General features: G+C 40.3%; 1 protein-coding gene across 1 annotated transcript in view; it reads left to right on the forward strand.

Moving 5' to 3' along the window:
- CCND2 (cyclin D2) overlaps positions 1-15,367 on the forward strand; it is a 484,289-nt gene extending 468,922 nt beyond the window's left edge. The window contains exon 10 of the mRNA XM_075210201.1: positions 14,503-15,367. Coding sequence (XP_075066302.1) covers positions 14,503-14,544 — 42 coding nt within the window. The 3' untranslated portion in view covers positions 14,545-15,367. The remainder of the gene's footprint in view (positions 1-14,502) is intronic.
- Positions 15,368-16,478: the final 1,111 nt, after the last annotated feature.

The following is a 16,478-nucleotide window of genomic DNA, read 5'->3' on the forward strand; positions in this document are numbered from 1 at the left end:
CTAATACACATCTTCCGGTGTTGCTGGATCCTTCGACACCTGCCTACATTCCGTACCAACATTCCGGATACATAAGAAACTAAAGTATTGTTGATGTTCTATAACGACCCTGAGCGGCCGTTTATTCCTCGTACCCTAGGCCCGGCAGGGTTCAAGTCAGCTAATTATTTTATTTTAGACATTTTAAAAGAAATTTCTTGCAACAAATGGTAAACACCTAAAAATGTTGTTGCATGAGAAATGTGTACCAGTGTACTTGAATTGTGTTTTTTTTTTATTATTATTATTCTCTCTCCTTACTTGTAGTTGGTTCCAGCAAATTGCCATCTTTTATTTTATGTTCTTTATGCTGGTGCAACATATTTTTTTTTTTTTTTTTGCACAATGGTATGACACAGTTAACACATTCGTTAAGCTGTTGCTTAAAAAAAAAAAAAAAGGGGGGGGGGGTTGTTTGCTATTTTAGTCAAAAAAAAAATAATTTGATTGAAAGAAAGACAATTAAAAAATGGGGTTTGTCATGTGTTGGCTACAAGTGCTGATATGAGGACTAAGTGAGTAAATATATATATTTTTTTTATTTGTTTTTGCGCTGCTAAGGAGCTATGATTTGTTTCATTCTTATTCACATTAACAGTACTTAGCTGTATTGTTTCACTGAGTGTGCTGCTATTTTATAAACATTTTTATAATATATTATTTTACTGCTTAAAATTTCCAATCCTGAAGTAAGTAGATGGTTAAGTGGACATATGAGGACTTTTGATTACTGGAAATGCCCTTGTACAGAATTTTTTTTTTTTTTCTTCTAATAGCGTGTTAATGACTTTTTTTTCTGATCACACCCTATTAAGATGGTAGAATTACCTCAGGTTTACTGGATACAAAATGGTTCTTTTTTTTTTTTTTTAACAATACCTCACACTTTTACAGTTTTCCTCTGGGAGCCTAGTGCAATGGTGCTAATACAGCAGGGATCTGTGTTTGCACTTGATTGAGATCTTGCTTTGCTACTCATTACTTTTTCAGTTTGTAAGACTAACGGGGGCAGTGGCCGGTATCCTTTCCCAGCCCTGGGGTACACAAAATAAACCATGCTGTGATGATTAATAGTAATTTCACCAACCCGCCGAATTCCAATTCCCAAATCCCCGATAATGGGAATTATTGCAATATATGAAACTGCTGCCAATCGAAAGTGCATCTGTCAACTGCACAAAGCGAGAGCAGCCATTTTGTCGGGCGAGGCAATATTCATAAGAATGCAGCTTACCAGTTCACTAGGAACTGGGGACGTCCCTGAGGCACTTTGTATTACTAGTTCCCGTGTGCCTTATATTGCAGTGACTGAACTAGTTCCTAGCTAATGGATAAGGGTGTATTCTAGTTACAAAATGGCTGCCTCCACCTTGTGTAGAAAACAATGGGACCAAAAAAAAAATATAGCATGCATAAAAAAAAACAACAATCTGGTATGTGTGTGTATGTATGTATGTGTATATATATATATATATATATATATATATACATACACACATGTGTCACCAAACAAACCAGTATTTAAGCAACATTAAGTCAATGCACATTATAGCATGGTTTATTTGTAGGTGTGTTAACGTAAAACGCCTAGGGTAGGAAGACGCCCTGCCCGCTTTGTGTAGCGTCACACAGTTTGAAAAGCACTTATATACGTGGAGTACCTCTTATAGACAGGGGGTTTTGACGACCGCAGCTCGGGCTGCTTTTAATACAGCTGCAGCATAAGTCTCCCCTATCTTGTTTTCTGAGGTAAATGGATTGAGAAGCAGCATATGCTTTCCAGAAATACAACCTTTTTTTTTTTATTATTATTATTATTATTTTACTATCTTAACCATTTTTAGGGCTTAAAGTTCGGTAGATTGTCATTATCTTTAGAAAGAAAAAAAAAAAACCTTTTATATTCTAGTTTTAGGACTTAAGGGAATGGCATACCATGTATATAAAAGCATGAAGATATTCAAAATCTCACGCTCTGATGGGTATATGGCATTTTCACAAACGGCTTTGGTGAGCATAGCATCAGTTAGATTTTATTTTTATTTTATATTTTTTTTTTTTACAGTAGTGATCGAAAAATGTAAAAAAAAACGGACAATACTTTCCAGTTTGCATTTCTGGATTGGAAGAAGTTTAGTTATATACTTAAGTGAAGTATGTAGCTATCAAACAGCTGCTAGACAACCCAGAATCCAATCTCGCTATGCGAACTCTAGAGAGGTGTTAACATAGAGGTTCTCGGCATGCGAATTGCCTCGGAGACAATATGGTATTGGTCAAATGACTTTTCTTACATCACTTTTCCAACTTGTGTTACTGTTACTAGAAACGGCCGTGATTCGTACTGGTTATGGCGATTTACACCTCACTTACTGTGATTACTTTTGATACAGTGACCTGGGATTTAAAGTGACACAAAATATTTAACCTTTCTGGATCTACGATGATTCACACGAATGAGACATTGTACGTAATTTAATTTGTTCTGTTGAACGTCACCATTTGGTTTATATGCCGGCAGTTATATGGTTATGGTAATTTCTATCACATTGTTTGCGTTTGTGACCTATTAACCAATAGGTAGCGGAAAGTACATTTGGGGGCAGAAGTAGGGGTATCTGAATCTTTCAAGCTGTTGGTGAACTACAAGTCCCAGTGACCTTTGCCAATCAGCAACGACAGCTTGAAAGCCTAAGGATGGCCAAAACCTAATTTAGGAAGTTAAAAATGTGGTAGTCATTGTGTAGATGTTGAAACTTGTTTTAAGTTAAAAGATGAAAAACAACAACAAATATCTGGATGATGTTTGTTTAAGTATTACATTAAGGCATACATGTCACCTACACACAGTGAGGGAAACCATTTTGTGGACTGAACCAATAGCCTATCGACACAGGTGGAAGCAACAATGGCTGAGGTGACGTCATCTCTGTTATATCACTAATTCTGCACGGATAAATGAATTGATAGGTTGCATGAATATTGGTTTAGCCCACAAAGTGGCCACGTCCACTGTATGTAGACAATGGGTTACACTTTAAATTTGCCAAAGTTTGACCTCCTGAAAAAAAAAAAAAGTCTTATTCCCAAGAGGCTTAAATGCATTTCATTTGGAGTAAAATTATTATTATTTATTAGTAACTGAGGGTTTTTCTGCATGTGTTTTATTCATGGCAACTTTAAGTTAAAAATTCCAAAGTTTACTCTATGAAAATGACGCACGAACGGCAGTCAGAGGGGAAAAACAAGCAAACATTAAAAAAAAAGAAAAAAAAAAGACCTTTGTATGACATGACGCTATTTATTGATAACTCAAAAGGCAGCAAAATACCAAATTCCATGCACTTTGGGGAAACAAAGCTGCCCGCACCTGTTAATAAGCCCACCGACAGGACATGGCATGGGGCATTTCAGTGCACAATATTCCCCTTTCCTGTTCTGTCCGTTTCCAAAGTTTATGAAATGTCGAGTTAATATTTTAAATGGCAACTATTGTCCAAAGCACATGTTGTTAGCCGTAAGCTATGTGTTCGCAGTTTGTGTAGTTTCTTTTGGGGTAACAGTTGGATTATTGCAATCGGATCATGGCTGGTGAACTGGCTTTACGCTGTTAATGGTGGATTATTTGTACTATATATCTGTGAAGAAGTCTGAGGAGAAATTACTTGGCCCCGACATCGCCTATCTCGTGAAATTCACCTCTATGTTTGCTCTGTAACAAACACATTATCCTTTTGCAATTGCTTGTAAAAAGAAGTATATTGCAACCAAATTAGCAGTTATCACCCCCCGTCTGGCAGAGAAATTAACCACGGGATCCCAGATTCAAAATAAGGTCAGTCTCCTAGTTATGCACCTGTCAGTGAGAGCAGCCATTTTGATACCACTGATTACTAGAGACTTGATAGGCTAATCTGTCATGAATATTGGTTCAGCCCACAAAATGGCTGCCTCCGCAGGTAAACTTTAATCATCCTTCTAATCACTGAAGGTAGGATCATGCAGTACTGGCCATGTTAGTTAGAGATAGGCATAAATAATTAACCAAATGTCGTGATAAAAAGATTATGCTGCTGCTGGCCCTGTATTTTTTCTTCTCTTAAATGCCTTTTTTTCAGTCCTCAATCCCGCCTTTCCTTCCATTGGCCAGTGGATGTTGTTTTTCCACCATGTACCTCAATCACTCTACACAATTGTCTCATTTTTATTTTTTTTGCTTTAATCCAGTGTGATGCCATATCAAGTCAATGATATTCTCTCACAATGTACTTTAAGATGATAATAAAAAAAAACAAAAAAGGTGTGGACAATTACATGGTCAGGGAACAATAGAAAGTGTAGAAATAAATTAAATAATGTTAAAAATGAACTTTTAGCAAGTACGTGAGATTCCATATGGTGGATAAGATTCGCTTTGTGTAGTTTGTATTAAATTACATATTGAAAAGGTCTTGTCTGTTCAGTGTTAAAGATTTTTCTTTTTTTTTTTTTTTTTATTATTAACATGTTAATTGACTAGTTTTAAAAGAAGAAGAAAAAAAAAGATGGATTAATGAAATGTGTTTTGAGGGGAATAAGAATGCTGTTTGGGCAATAAATTCACCTTGACCTAAAACGACTGCTTTTGTCTTTATTCGAGTTGTGGCTATAAAAGGCCGTCTTCCCTTAAGCAAATAAAAGAAATTATCTCAACAAGAGGGTTTTGGCAGCATGTGAGCGATCCGATGGATATCCCAAAAGGGGAAATAGATAAATACTTGGTTATTACATCACCTAACAGCTAAGGAATGCGTTAGGCACTTTCAGGGAAGGAGAAGTCGTCAAGCTCCTTGTTCTACAGATTAGCTTTCATATAAAATGTCAGCGAGTGGGGACACGGCTATTGATCAGCTCACAGCCATATTTATACAGGTTTTGTGAGAGGGGCAACTATTCTGTAAAGCTGGGTACACACTACAGAATTTTCCACCAACTTTTTATGCCGATCGATTTTACATGCGATTAATGTTCCGATCGCTCGGTCCATGGACTGCATACAGACTAGCCTTGTTTAGGACGATAAAGGGAAGAGCGGACGTCCCTTTAGCGACTTTTTACAGCCATGTTGTCGTGAGCAATGACTAATTTCGTACTCACTGTTGTGGATCGGTCGGAAGTTTATACACACTACACAACGGAAACCAAATGAGGCGATAATCGTCCATTTGGGCAGACTTTCTACCATCGTGTCACTGCACACACTGACCCGACTTTTGAACGAGCCGTCGTAGGTCGGCTGATTGAGCCGATTATTGGACGAAAACCGTCTAGTGTGTACCCAGCTTAACTGCAACCTGACTAACGTTGTTGAGGTAGCTCCATGCTGTCGACCTGCCACTTAACCAGGGGTGGAGGAAGCCAACGTTGAGTAATTGCAATCAATTGTCTCCATTTCAAAGCTATTCTGCACTTTAGCTATGATTTTAGATAGGTGTGATAGAAGGATGTGGGTCTCTCTAGTGCTGAGCAATTGCCACACAAGCAGCTAAGGGCAAGTATTCGGAACATACATTTTTTTTTCCCTACTAGAGTAAGTACATTTTAAAAGACTTTCTGGATGCAATTTATTTATTGGTTTGTAAGTGCTCTCCACCAATTTTTACTCATTCCTTGATCATTTTCTTCCTTCTGCTTTTTTTTAACCATCATTCAAGAGTATTGAATGTTTGTAGTGTTTGGATATTGACAAAAACCTGCCTTGTGGACAGAGTTGTAAGCAATGCGCAGAGCAGGGTTCTATTATATTTAAGGTCAACAAACATAATCGGCTGCCTAGGTGATACAAAAGTCTTGTTGGAAAAAAGCCAGCAATATAATACAATATAATTAAAGTTGCAGAGCATTTAGAAGAATACATTTAACTGAACGGGGATAATACATTACATTGAATTTAGCTGTTTAGAATGTTTTGCTTTCTTAAAACCTATAGGGCGTCACTATTGTTCTGTACCATATAATTAAAAACATGTCACATTACTGTTCACATAGCATCTCTGGTCTTATTTACACACAGAGTGCATTATACCGTTGGTCAAGTTAAGGAAAGAGTATATGGGGAGTGGAGCGGACAACTGCACTACAGAAAGTTGTCAAACGCTTTATCTGGAAGGTCAAAAGAAACCTATAGCCGTATACATGTCATTATCTTTCACTCTCTTTGTATTGCCAGTTTTGGACTACATTGTAAAGTTGTATAAGAAAGAAGTGTTGCACTCTTAATCAACCCATGTTAGATGCATCTGTTCATGGGTGAAAAAGGTGGGAGTAATTTACTTTATTCAATGTTTTGTTTCTTTTTCATCCTGGCTCTTGCTAATCGGGAGCTGCCATGATGATCTACATTGTGTTGCAGCAGTTTGTGGAGAACAAAGAATTATCTACACAATGTCAATGTTTTAGTAGTGATTAAGAACCGCTGGGAATTTAACTTGACAAAAAAGAATTATTGTCATTTAAAGGTTGGGTACGAAATTAATTTACAGTATTACATTCCAAAAGTATACTGTAGACACCTTTATAAATTCAGCCAGTGAATTAAAATTAATGCATTCAGTAATATTTTTGGGGGTAAACAGATTTGTGAGGCTGTATAGATTTCACCATATTCCCATTCAATGTCCATCTTGAGGAAATACAAAGGATCTTCTTAAAAATCCTAAAATCTGACTTGTCCCTGCTGAACACCTGCATGCTTATCAAGACTTCGTTCTTCTATTTAGACTTACACAGTGTTCCAAGTAACTATGCAAAATCATTAGCTCAAAGATCTATCATCTGCAATATATCTAGTGAAGTCAAATTTGCAACAAAAACCCTTATGCTGAAAAATGTTAAAACCTCTAAAAAGGGTCACTATTGCTGCCTTTCCCCCCTATATGTGAATGCCTTGGCACTGAAAAAACAATCCCCTTTGAAATCTCACATTACCCAGCTTTCTCACAAGCACAGGAATGAATGACAGCTGAATAGCCAATAGAATCTTTGATGTTTAGGATTCCTTAGACTGGTCAGATGTAATTCACGCATAACTCCTAGTCTGTTCTCACTGCATTGTGATGGACAGATAAAGCTGGCTTATATCACTCCCAGACATTGGAAGTCATTTGCTGTGAAGTACAAAATATGCACTAGCTAAGAACAACCAATCATCAATAAGCTTTTCTCAAAACAGTGCAAGCTAGACAGAATGTCAGATTGACTTTTATGGATTATAACACATTTGCAATTTTAATACCTAAATTCTCAGTGCGAGAACAATTTAAACAGGTTGGTCGATGAAATGTTCTCATATTAGGCAACACACCTGTGGACCGCAAGCATTTCAATAAGATTTTACAAGCTAGTTAATACACTATGTAATGCTAATTGCAAAAAATAAACCAGCTCACAAGAGTTTATTGAAATGTTTATCTGTTTCCTAAACTCAGAACCTACCAATATCCTAAAACCCATTTAATTTCATGTGGTTCTTTATCACTGTTTGGTGGTGCCAGTAGAGCATTATAGAGAGTCCAAATTAGCCTTTTATATGAGTGATTATTAAAGGCAAAGCCCACCGGGTTCAACATTCTATTTGAGACACAATACCTAGAAGTAAGATAGAGGTCCCTGATCTGTTGGTACTGAAGGAACTGTCCCTTTCAAAACCCTTGCACAGAAATAAAATCTACAAAAATGTGTAAAGATGCCTAATTTTGTAAAAATCATTTGGATATCTTATGTTTATACTCAAACATTTTGGAGCCATTGGTGGTTGAGGTGGACTTGTGGGGTGGTCTGATGGACATGTGTGGGAGGTATGATGGGCATGTGGGGATATGTGAGAAGGAATGTGGGGTAGGTGTGAAGGCATGTGGGGGAGTGGAGATGGACATGTGGAGCTAAGATGGGCATGTGAGGAGGTCTGGAGGGAACGTGAGGAGGTCTGGAGGGCACGTGAGTAGGTCTGGAGGGCTCGTGAGGAGGTCTGGAGCGCTCGTGAGGAGGTCTGGAGCGCTCGTGAGGAGGTCTGGAGGGCTCGTGAGGAGCTCTGGAGGGCTCGTTAGGAGCTCTGGAGGGCTCGTTAGGAGCTCTGGAGGGCTCGTTAGGAGCTCTGGAGGGCTCGTGAGGAGGTCTGCAGGGCTCGTGAGGAGGTCTGCAGGGCTCGTGAGGAGGTCTGCAGGGCTCGTGAGGAGGTCTGCAGGGCTCGTGAGGAGGTCTGGAGCGCTTGTGAGGAGGTCTGGAGCGCACGTGAGGAGGTCTGGAGGACTCGTTAGGAGCTCTGGAGCGCTCGTGAGGAGGTCTGGAGCGCACGTGAGGAGGTCTGGAGGGCTCGTGAGGAGGTCTGGAGCGCTCGTGAGGAGGTCTGGAGCGCTCGTAAGGAGGTTTGCGGAGCATCTTCTTGACTATTGGGAGCCTGTGCACATTGTGCTCTGTCCCCTATTCTAAAATGGAAACATGGCTATTACTTTTAAATGCACCTGTTGCTTACATACAGTGGAAGTGATTTACAAAATATAAAAAAAGTGGTGGAGCAGCGCAAAATCCTCTTTGGTAGTGCGATGTGCCTCAATTTACCCAAATGCACCTAGACTTCCGCAAACATGCACAAGTTTAAGGAGTAAGATGGCCGCATTTGCAGAGGGGCAGAAGTTTGGATCAGACAAATTGAGCAGAGTAAAAACTTTTCCTGCAAACTGCAGAGTAGCCGCAACAATGTGCTTAGTTTTACTGAGCAGTGAAAACCTAAGACTAACATAGCAAAAATGTTTACATAAGATAAAGGTGAAGAGAGAGCATTTTAGGGTATCCTTGCTAAGCAGAGCGGCAAACCGACATTTTTTCTTTGCAAAATTTGAATTCAATTTTGCACCAGCTTTGAGGTGATGGAGATCAGTCTCTACTTTTAAATCGGGCACATGTTGCATCTATCAGTTGCATTTTGGCGGAGAAGTACAATAAAGAGCAAATTAAACCATAAATGAGGCTAAACTGAGCGGTATTTAGCAGTAAAATGGAAAAGTGTATAGAGGATAACTTTAGAGGTGTACCTTAAGCGTATGAGGCCTCTACCCAGAGTAGGTGCTCACCGTGAAGTGAGCCGGTCGGACCATCTATGTGCAACACTGTAAGATCCAGTGCACCAGGTAAATGAGGTCCACGGTGTGTTGGGTAGAAGTACATTATAACACACATCTTACTAGGCAACAATAAGTGTGTAAGAGACATATCACATACTAAAACAGTGTTACAAAAGAAAACAAATAAAAACTATATTACATCTACAATTCATATATGTATATGGAAAATATAGGCATATATGTTAAAACACACAAAGTAATATATATATATATATATATATTTTACACACATACGCACAAACTGTATATAAACAGCGGTAATATTGTGTAGGTCCTCCTTTGTGCCACCAAAACAGCTCCGACCCATTGAGGCATGGACTCCACAAGACCTCTGGAGGCGTCATGTGGTATCTGGCACCAAGACGTTAGCAGCAGAATCTGTAAGTCACGAGGTGAGGCCTCCAGGACTCAGACTTGCTTTTCCAGCAGATCCCACAGATGCTCGATCAGATTGAGATCTGGGGAATTTGGAGGCCAAGTCAACACCTTGAACTCTTTGTCATGTTTCTCAAACCATTCCTGAACAATTTTTGCAGTGTGGCAGAGCATATTATCCTGCTGAGAGAGGCCACTAACATCAGGGCATACTGTTGCCATGAAGGGGAGTACTTGGTGTGCAACAATGTTTGGATAGGAGGTAACGTGTCAAAGTAACATCCCCATGAATGCCAGGACCCAAGGTTTCCCTGCAGAACATTGCCCAGAGCATCACACTACCTCCGCCAGCTTACCTTCTTCCCATAGTGCATCCTGGTGTCATCTCTTCCCCAGGTAAACACGGCCATCCACATGATGTGAAAGAAAGCGCGATTCATCAGACCAGGCCACCTTCTTCCATTGCTTCATGGTCCAGTTCTGGTGCTCACGTGCCCATTGTAGGCACTTTCGGTGGTAGCTAGGGGTCAGCGTGGGCACTCGACTGGTCTGCGATGCACTGTGTGTTCTGACACCTTTCTGTCATAGCCAGCATTAACTTTTTCAGCAGTTTGTGCTTCTGTGGGATTGGACCAGACAGGCTAGCCTCCTCGCACATCACTGGGCCTTGAGCGCACATGACCCTGTTGCCGGTTCACCGATTGGCCTTCCTTGGATCACTTTCGGTAGGTACCAAACATTGCACATCGGGAACACCCCACAAGACCTGCCGTTTTGGAGATGCTATGACCCAGTCATCTAGCCATCACAATTTGGCCTTTGTCAAAGACACTCAGATCCTTAACCGGTTTTCTTGCTTCCAACACATCAACTTCAAGAACTGACTGTTCACTTGCTGTCTAATATATCCCACTCCTAACAGGTGGCATTGTAACGAGATAATCAAATGTTATACACTTCACTGGTCAGTGGTTTTAATGTTGTGGCTGATCGGTGTATATTTATCCATGAGAAGATAAATCTTGCCAGTGTGAAGTCAACATGACAATGCCAAACAGGAGCTTTCCACCTGCATCAATAGGACGGAACACTTGGTTTCCCGACACTGACCACGTTGGCTAATACAGACTGCCAATAGTTTGAATTGCTCCTTTTGTGTTTTTGGCATTTATGAAGGGGTTAGTCGCCAAATTGCATTTCAAAGTGCATTTTTTATCAGGTATCCGTGACGACAAGTCACAGTGGTTAATTATCCAAATTGTTGTAGCTTAAAAGCAATACGAGCAACAAAGGTTTAACCAACAATCATGGTGGGCACAGCCTGCTTGTTACCAGAAGTGCTTTACGAAAAGGTCTCCTTATTCATGTCTGTTGTTCTTCCCCTTTAGATTTATAGAGCCTGGTACTTGTGAACCTTTACTAGCACGGAAGGCTTTAAAGGTGTCTTCACTTCCACATAAATAAGGTACTTTGTAAGTGTTCACTTTTTAGTCATCGTAGTGTCATTAATTTAAAGCACAAATTGAAAAACTAAAAAGATTATGTACAATAATTTTTTATTTATTTTTACTTTTATTTGATCATTGTGCAATATAACAAAAGTAAAAGATACAAATCAGTCTTAGTTATAAACTTTTATAGCCAGCAGACACACCATGTCTGTCTTTACTGCATAGACAAAGTACACCTTGTTTCCGTACAGCGAAGTGAAAGGTGAAACAGACGCTGAGAAGTACCGGCATTTAAACAGACGTGGGCAGTAAATTGTTCATGTATACCTTTAACTTTCAAACAATGAGCAAACAAAAAATATATTAGTTGGGGACGTAGCTGTCTTTAAATCATCTTTGGGCAGCACGGTGGCTTAGTGGTTAGCACTTCTGCCTTACAGCACTGGGGTCAGGAGTTCAATTCCCGACCATGGCCTTATCTGTGTGGAGTTTGTATGTTCTCCCCATGTTTGTGTGGGTTTCCTCCGGGTGCTCCGGTTTCCTCCCACACTCCAAAAACATACTGGTAGGTTAATTGGCTGCTATCAAAATGACTCTAGTCTCTCTCTGTGTGTCTATGTATGTTAGGGAATTCAGACTGTAAGCTCCAATGGGACAGGGACTGATGTGAGTGAGTTCTCTGTACAGCGCTGCAGAATCAGTGGCGCTATATAAAAAAATGATGATGATGATCTATGGTCAATGTCTGACATTTCTCCAAATGTCGGAACCACAGCGCCAACTATTGTACCCATCAACTTATATGGTCACATTTCGGTCCTTCAAACCCCCTCTCGCTCACATTCTTCTGCACCAGGGTCTTTGTTACACAATCATTGTCTCCATATAGTTCTCATTTATGCCTAAAAGCTCCGTTTCGATTAATGGAGAGGGGCATGCAGAACAGAAAGTATAAACCTCCCACAATTTTCCACTGATAGCCCACACTACCTTAGCTTCCCACCCCTGTCCTGAAAACTCCTTCTCAATCGTCTCCAAGCAAACAATCTTCATTCGTCAAACTCCTTCTCAATGGGGCAGATTTACTAAATCTTCTATATAGGAAAAATTCCCGATTGAAAAATAACACACACAAAAAAAGCCGCTGGCACTCAAACCACGATCCTGTTAGTCAAATTTTGAAGCTTTCTTTTGGAAATGATGCTACCACAATACAGGCTTTATCATCTGAAACTACAGCGATAGGGTTTTTCAAAATTTCCTGGCGTAGAAAACAGGATATATTGTTTAATAAGCCGGTGCCTTTTCCTGTGTCGATGTTTCAGATCCTCCATTAATTTAAACACCTTTTGTGGCTCCAAATTGGCACATGGCTGGTTCAGACAGGGCTGGACGGTTATTCGTCATAAGACCCGGCTTAATATTTCCTGTCCCGACATCTATGGAAACAAATGCACTGCCCAAAATACAAGGTATAGAACACAATTATACTTGTATTTTCAATGGGATCTATAATGTATTCCTGGCTTCCCTTAACATTTAAAACAGGCAATAAAGCACAATACAAGATGTAGCAAATTGACTATGCTCCAAAACTGCTTTAACTAACTTGAAAGATTGTGTGGGATTTAAAGTCTCCAGAAAAGAAAGACAGTTTTTGAATTTTGTAATGCACTCACTTTATGTAATAGGGAGGGATGTAGTCAATCCATCCATAATGTCGACAGTTCGAAATGTCGACAGGTTCATTATGTCTGCATGGTTAAAATCTCGACATTGTGATGGTCCACAGGTTGTAAAGTCGATAGTCACAATGTCGACATTAAAAATGGAAGTGCCCCAAACACACAGAGTTCAAACAACCCTAGCTCTGCCAGCCTAGGTGCTAGCAAAATCGTGGGAGGGGGGGGGGGCAGTTTGCACTATAGCAGAGGAATCTACAGCATGAGGTCCCCCTGCTATAATGATAAAAAAAAGCCCCAAGCTGGGCAACACTGGGCTGGATTTCCAAGAGAGATGGGGTCCACAGGGAAAAAGAAAAAAAGGGGAAGTGGTCCCCTTCCCGGACCTCTGGACTGTGGGTGTGGGGTAATAAAACAATATTTTTTAGTAAAAACACCATTTTTCAGTTCATGTGGCCCTTACACCCTAATAAAACAAGGTGAGCAGGAGAACACGCTGGCATGAAAATGTGCATTTACGTGCATCTGTTCAGCCGGACGCATCTCTGGATAGAATCCAGCCGCACATTATAAGCGAACGCACCAGGTTCCCGCCAGGAGTAACAAGTGTTTGTACGTATGTCCCAAGACAGCGGAGAAAGCTCAGGGATAGTGCAGAGATGTGGCCAGACAGTGTTAGTAGTAAATGGTAAGAGAAAGAATGGTGTCTTGACAGCTATGTGACGTGTTATATGCCATTTTACGTATACACTATAATTAAATACAAACGACTGTTGTTTTCCTGCCACAGTCCATATGGAATATTAGGTAATGCGAATAGATGGCCAAAATCCCATAAATAATATGGCAGCCGCACTGATAAATTAAGTACTATCAGCTGGAGGGGTCAATATCCAATCAGCCATCGGCACCGTGACTCATTGCACCTGACACCCAACAACCGCATCCAGGTCTACTTAACTCGAACTTACGTGAACATGACCTTAATATATTCGCATTCGCTCACCCATCTCTTTTCTCACCCGTTCTACCGCTGCAATCGTAAAGGCATCGTAAAATGCAAGAAAATCACAGGCAGCACGGTGGCTCAGTGGTTAGCACTTCTGCCTTACAGCACTGGAGTCATGAGTTCAATTCCTGACCATGGCCTTATCTGTGAGGAGTTTGTATGTTCTCCCCGTGTTTGCGTGGGTTTCCTCCGGGTGCTCCGGTTTCCTTCAAAAAAACATACCAGTAGGTTAATTGGCTTGTAACAAATTGACCCTAGTCTCTCTCTCTCTGTTTGTATGTGTGTGTGTTAGGGAATTTAGACTGTAATTCCCCAATGGGGCAGGGACTGATGTGAGTGAGTTCTCTGTGCAGCGCTGCGGAATTAGTGGCGCTATATAAATAAATGGTTATAATAATAATAAAAAATCTGTATGGGATGCATTTTTGGTATATTCTGCGAAGAAAACCTTCCTACTTCCAACTCAACACAAAGCTCCTTTATTGATGATCGAATCAACACTTCAGTTAAAAAGCTGTTTTGACTATCAATTCACAAGGCTCTAGGTGCCTTGTGTGAGGCATGAGGCACCAACGCTGCCTACCAGTTCACTTGGAACATCGTGCCTCCATGATGCCACTAGTTTCTGGTTAACTGAAAGGCTGCAGTCTATTTTGCTTTACAAAATAACCTGTAAAGCAATGTTCTAAATGCCTTTAATTTTAGTTAATTAATTCAAGCGAATAATCAAGTTATTACAGTTTGAATCCCTCTTTATTTTATTAATCTATCTATACCCTCTCTTGCAGCATTCTCTGCCTCTAACGCCAGTCTCACCAACATGCAAATGAGAAGGAGTGTAATTCAGCAGCATTATAGAAGTGTAAAAAGGAAGCCGGACTATACCACACAACAAGGAAGAAAAGTTAGAGAGTTATTTCTTTCTTTTTTTAGCGCACAGAAGGACACATTCTTTTGTTTTTGGTTATCAGTTAAAATTTAAATAGGATTGATAAACCCCCAACGTCCTCTTAAAGTGTAACTGCCACGCCGTCACGAAATCACTAACACATATAGGAACTACTTTTCATACCTACTCTGCGGGAGATCCCAGAGGGGACGTCAAAAAGACAAGCGTGGGGGCCTGATGACACATCACGGCCCCGTCTCCCACAATACCACGATTAGTATCACCTCGCAGCGAATCACATCATCGTGGCAAACTGCTTTAGGCATTACTTAAATTAGCTGCTGGTGTGGGAGGAAGATCCTGGGACATTCATCCCATGTGATCATTCAGAGCCAATGTGCAGAAAGCTGGCAGTTTGATGATGTCACAGAAAGTTTGTCAGGAGTACAGTGAGCATGCTCCTGCCAGTACATGGAATGGCCGCTCTCATCGACATGAATAGCATACCTGCCAGAAAGATGGCTGGCTTCATGCATGCTAAAAGGTTAATTTAGAAGAAACCGTATGTCTGAAACGCAGTATATGTAACAAATGTTAATTGTATGTCGTCTGTTCAGATATTTATTGAATGCGTAATTGTGAGTATGGGAAAGGGTCACTTTAAGAGCCCGTTATTATAATTTATTTTCTAAAGTACGATTGCTTTTCTCTCTTATGTCATCAAGACTATAAAAAAAACTAAAAAAGAAAAAAAAGAAATGATGTGGCTTATTCTGGCTCTGATTATATCGCTCAGCGTCTCTCTCAACTGTTCCAGCGATCCTATATCAATTTTATTTCATTGCAGATAGCTGCTACAGTCTTCTAATACTCTGCTGGGTCTCCAGCAAAATATGGTTTGCGATTTAAGGGACATTGCCAATTCTCCCTTCAACAAAACAGGAAAGTGTTCCAAACTGTCGAGGAAAATCAAGCAGTTGGTATTGTTTCAGCTGGCAGAAAGAAGAAGAATATACTGGAATTAAGCAAAAATCATTCTTTAAAGAAGGATGACCCCTTCAGTCTGAAAAACACATTTAAACTTGTCAACATCTGGTGCATTGTTTTAAAGGGGAAATCCACCAGTGTAAATAAAATTATTACGGAATCGTTCAGAAGGTTTCCTTTCAAAGTGATCTCAACATGTACATTGAAATATGTATAATATGATATCATACCATAATGTGCCCAGTTTATGAGTCAATGAGATCATTCGAATGTTCACAATATACCCAATCAGGTCATCAGACTGCACACAGCAGTACAGAATATTTCAGGAAACGAGTCTGATCATGTGGGAGGCAGTGACCTGTCCACTTGTGCAACCATGTTAGTGAGGACAGGGCTTATGCGACAGGGGCAGTAGCATGATGTGAGGCGGGGAATGGAGGCAAGCAGGAAGTTACAGACTGAGAGTTATATCGTGGAAGAAGCAGGGTCCTCCAACAGCACAGAGGAGTAATGTGAAGCTCCCGTCATACTGATGCAGTAATACCCACCTGTATGTGAAATAAAGTTCATTGATCCAACTTTTTAAATAAGTACCAACCATGAGATCACCTTTGAGCTTTTATGACATCAGTTATGTTTTGCTCTGATCTGTTACGTATAGAACAACCTAAGTGTCTACTAAGATGCTCCCATTCAATAAAAGCCTGGGGGCCTAGTGAGGTAGCAGGGAACAGTTCAGTTTCATTCCTGGCTCCCTGGTTGATGTATACATAGTGTAGACTGAAGGCCATGTACAGTTAATGTAGAAGCGATAGACATGTGATGACATTGCAGACTTTTTTGTTGGAGGGTCAGGTACTAGAAGATGCATAGGAGACCGGGATC

Source organism: Mixophyes fleayi, chromosome 4 (genome assembly GCF_038048845.1).
Source record: "Mixophyes fleayi isolate aMixFle1 chromosome 4, aMixFle1.hap1, whole genome shotgun sequence".
Taxonomy (NCBI): Eukaryota; Metazoa; Chordata; class Amphibia; order Anura; family Limnodynastidae; genus Mixophyes; species Mixophyes fleayi.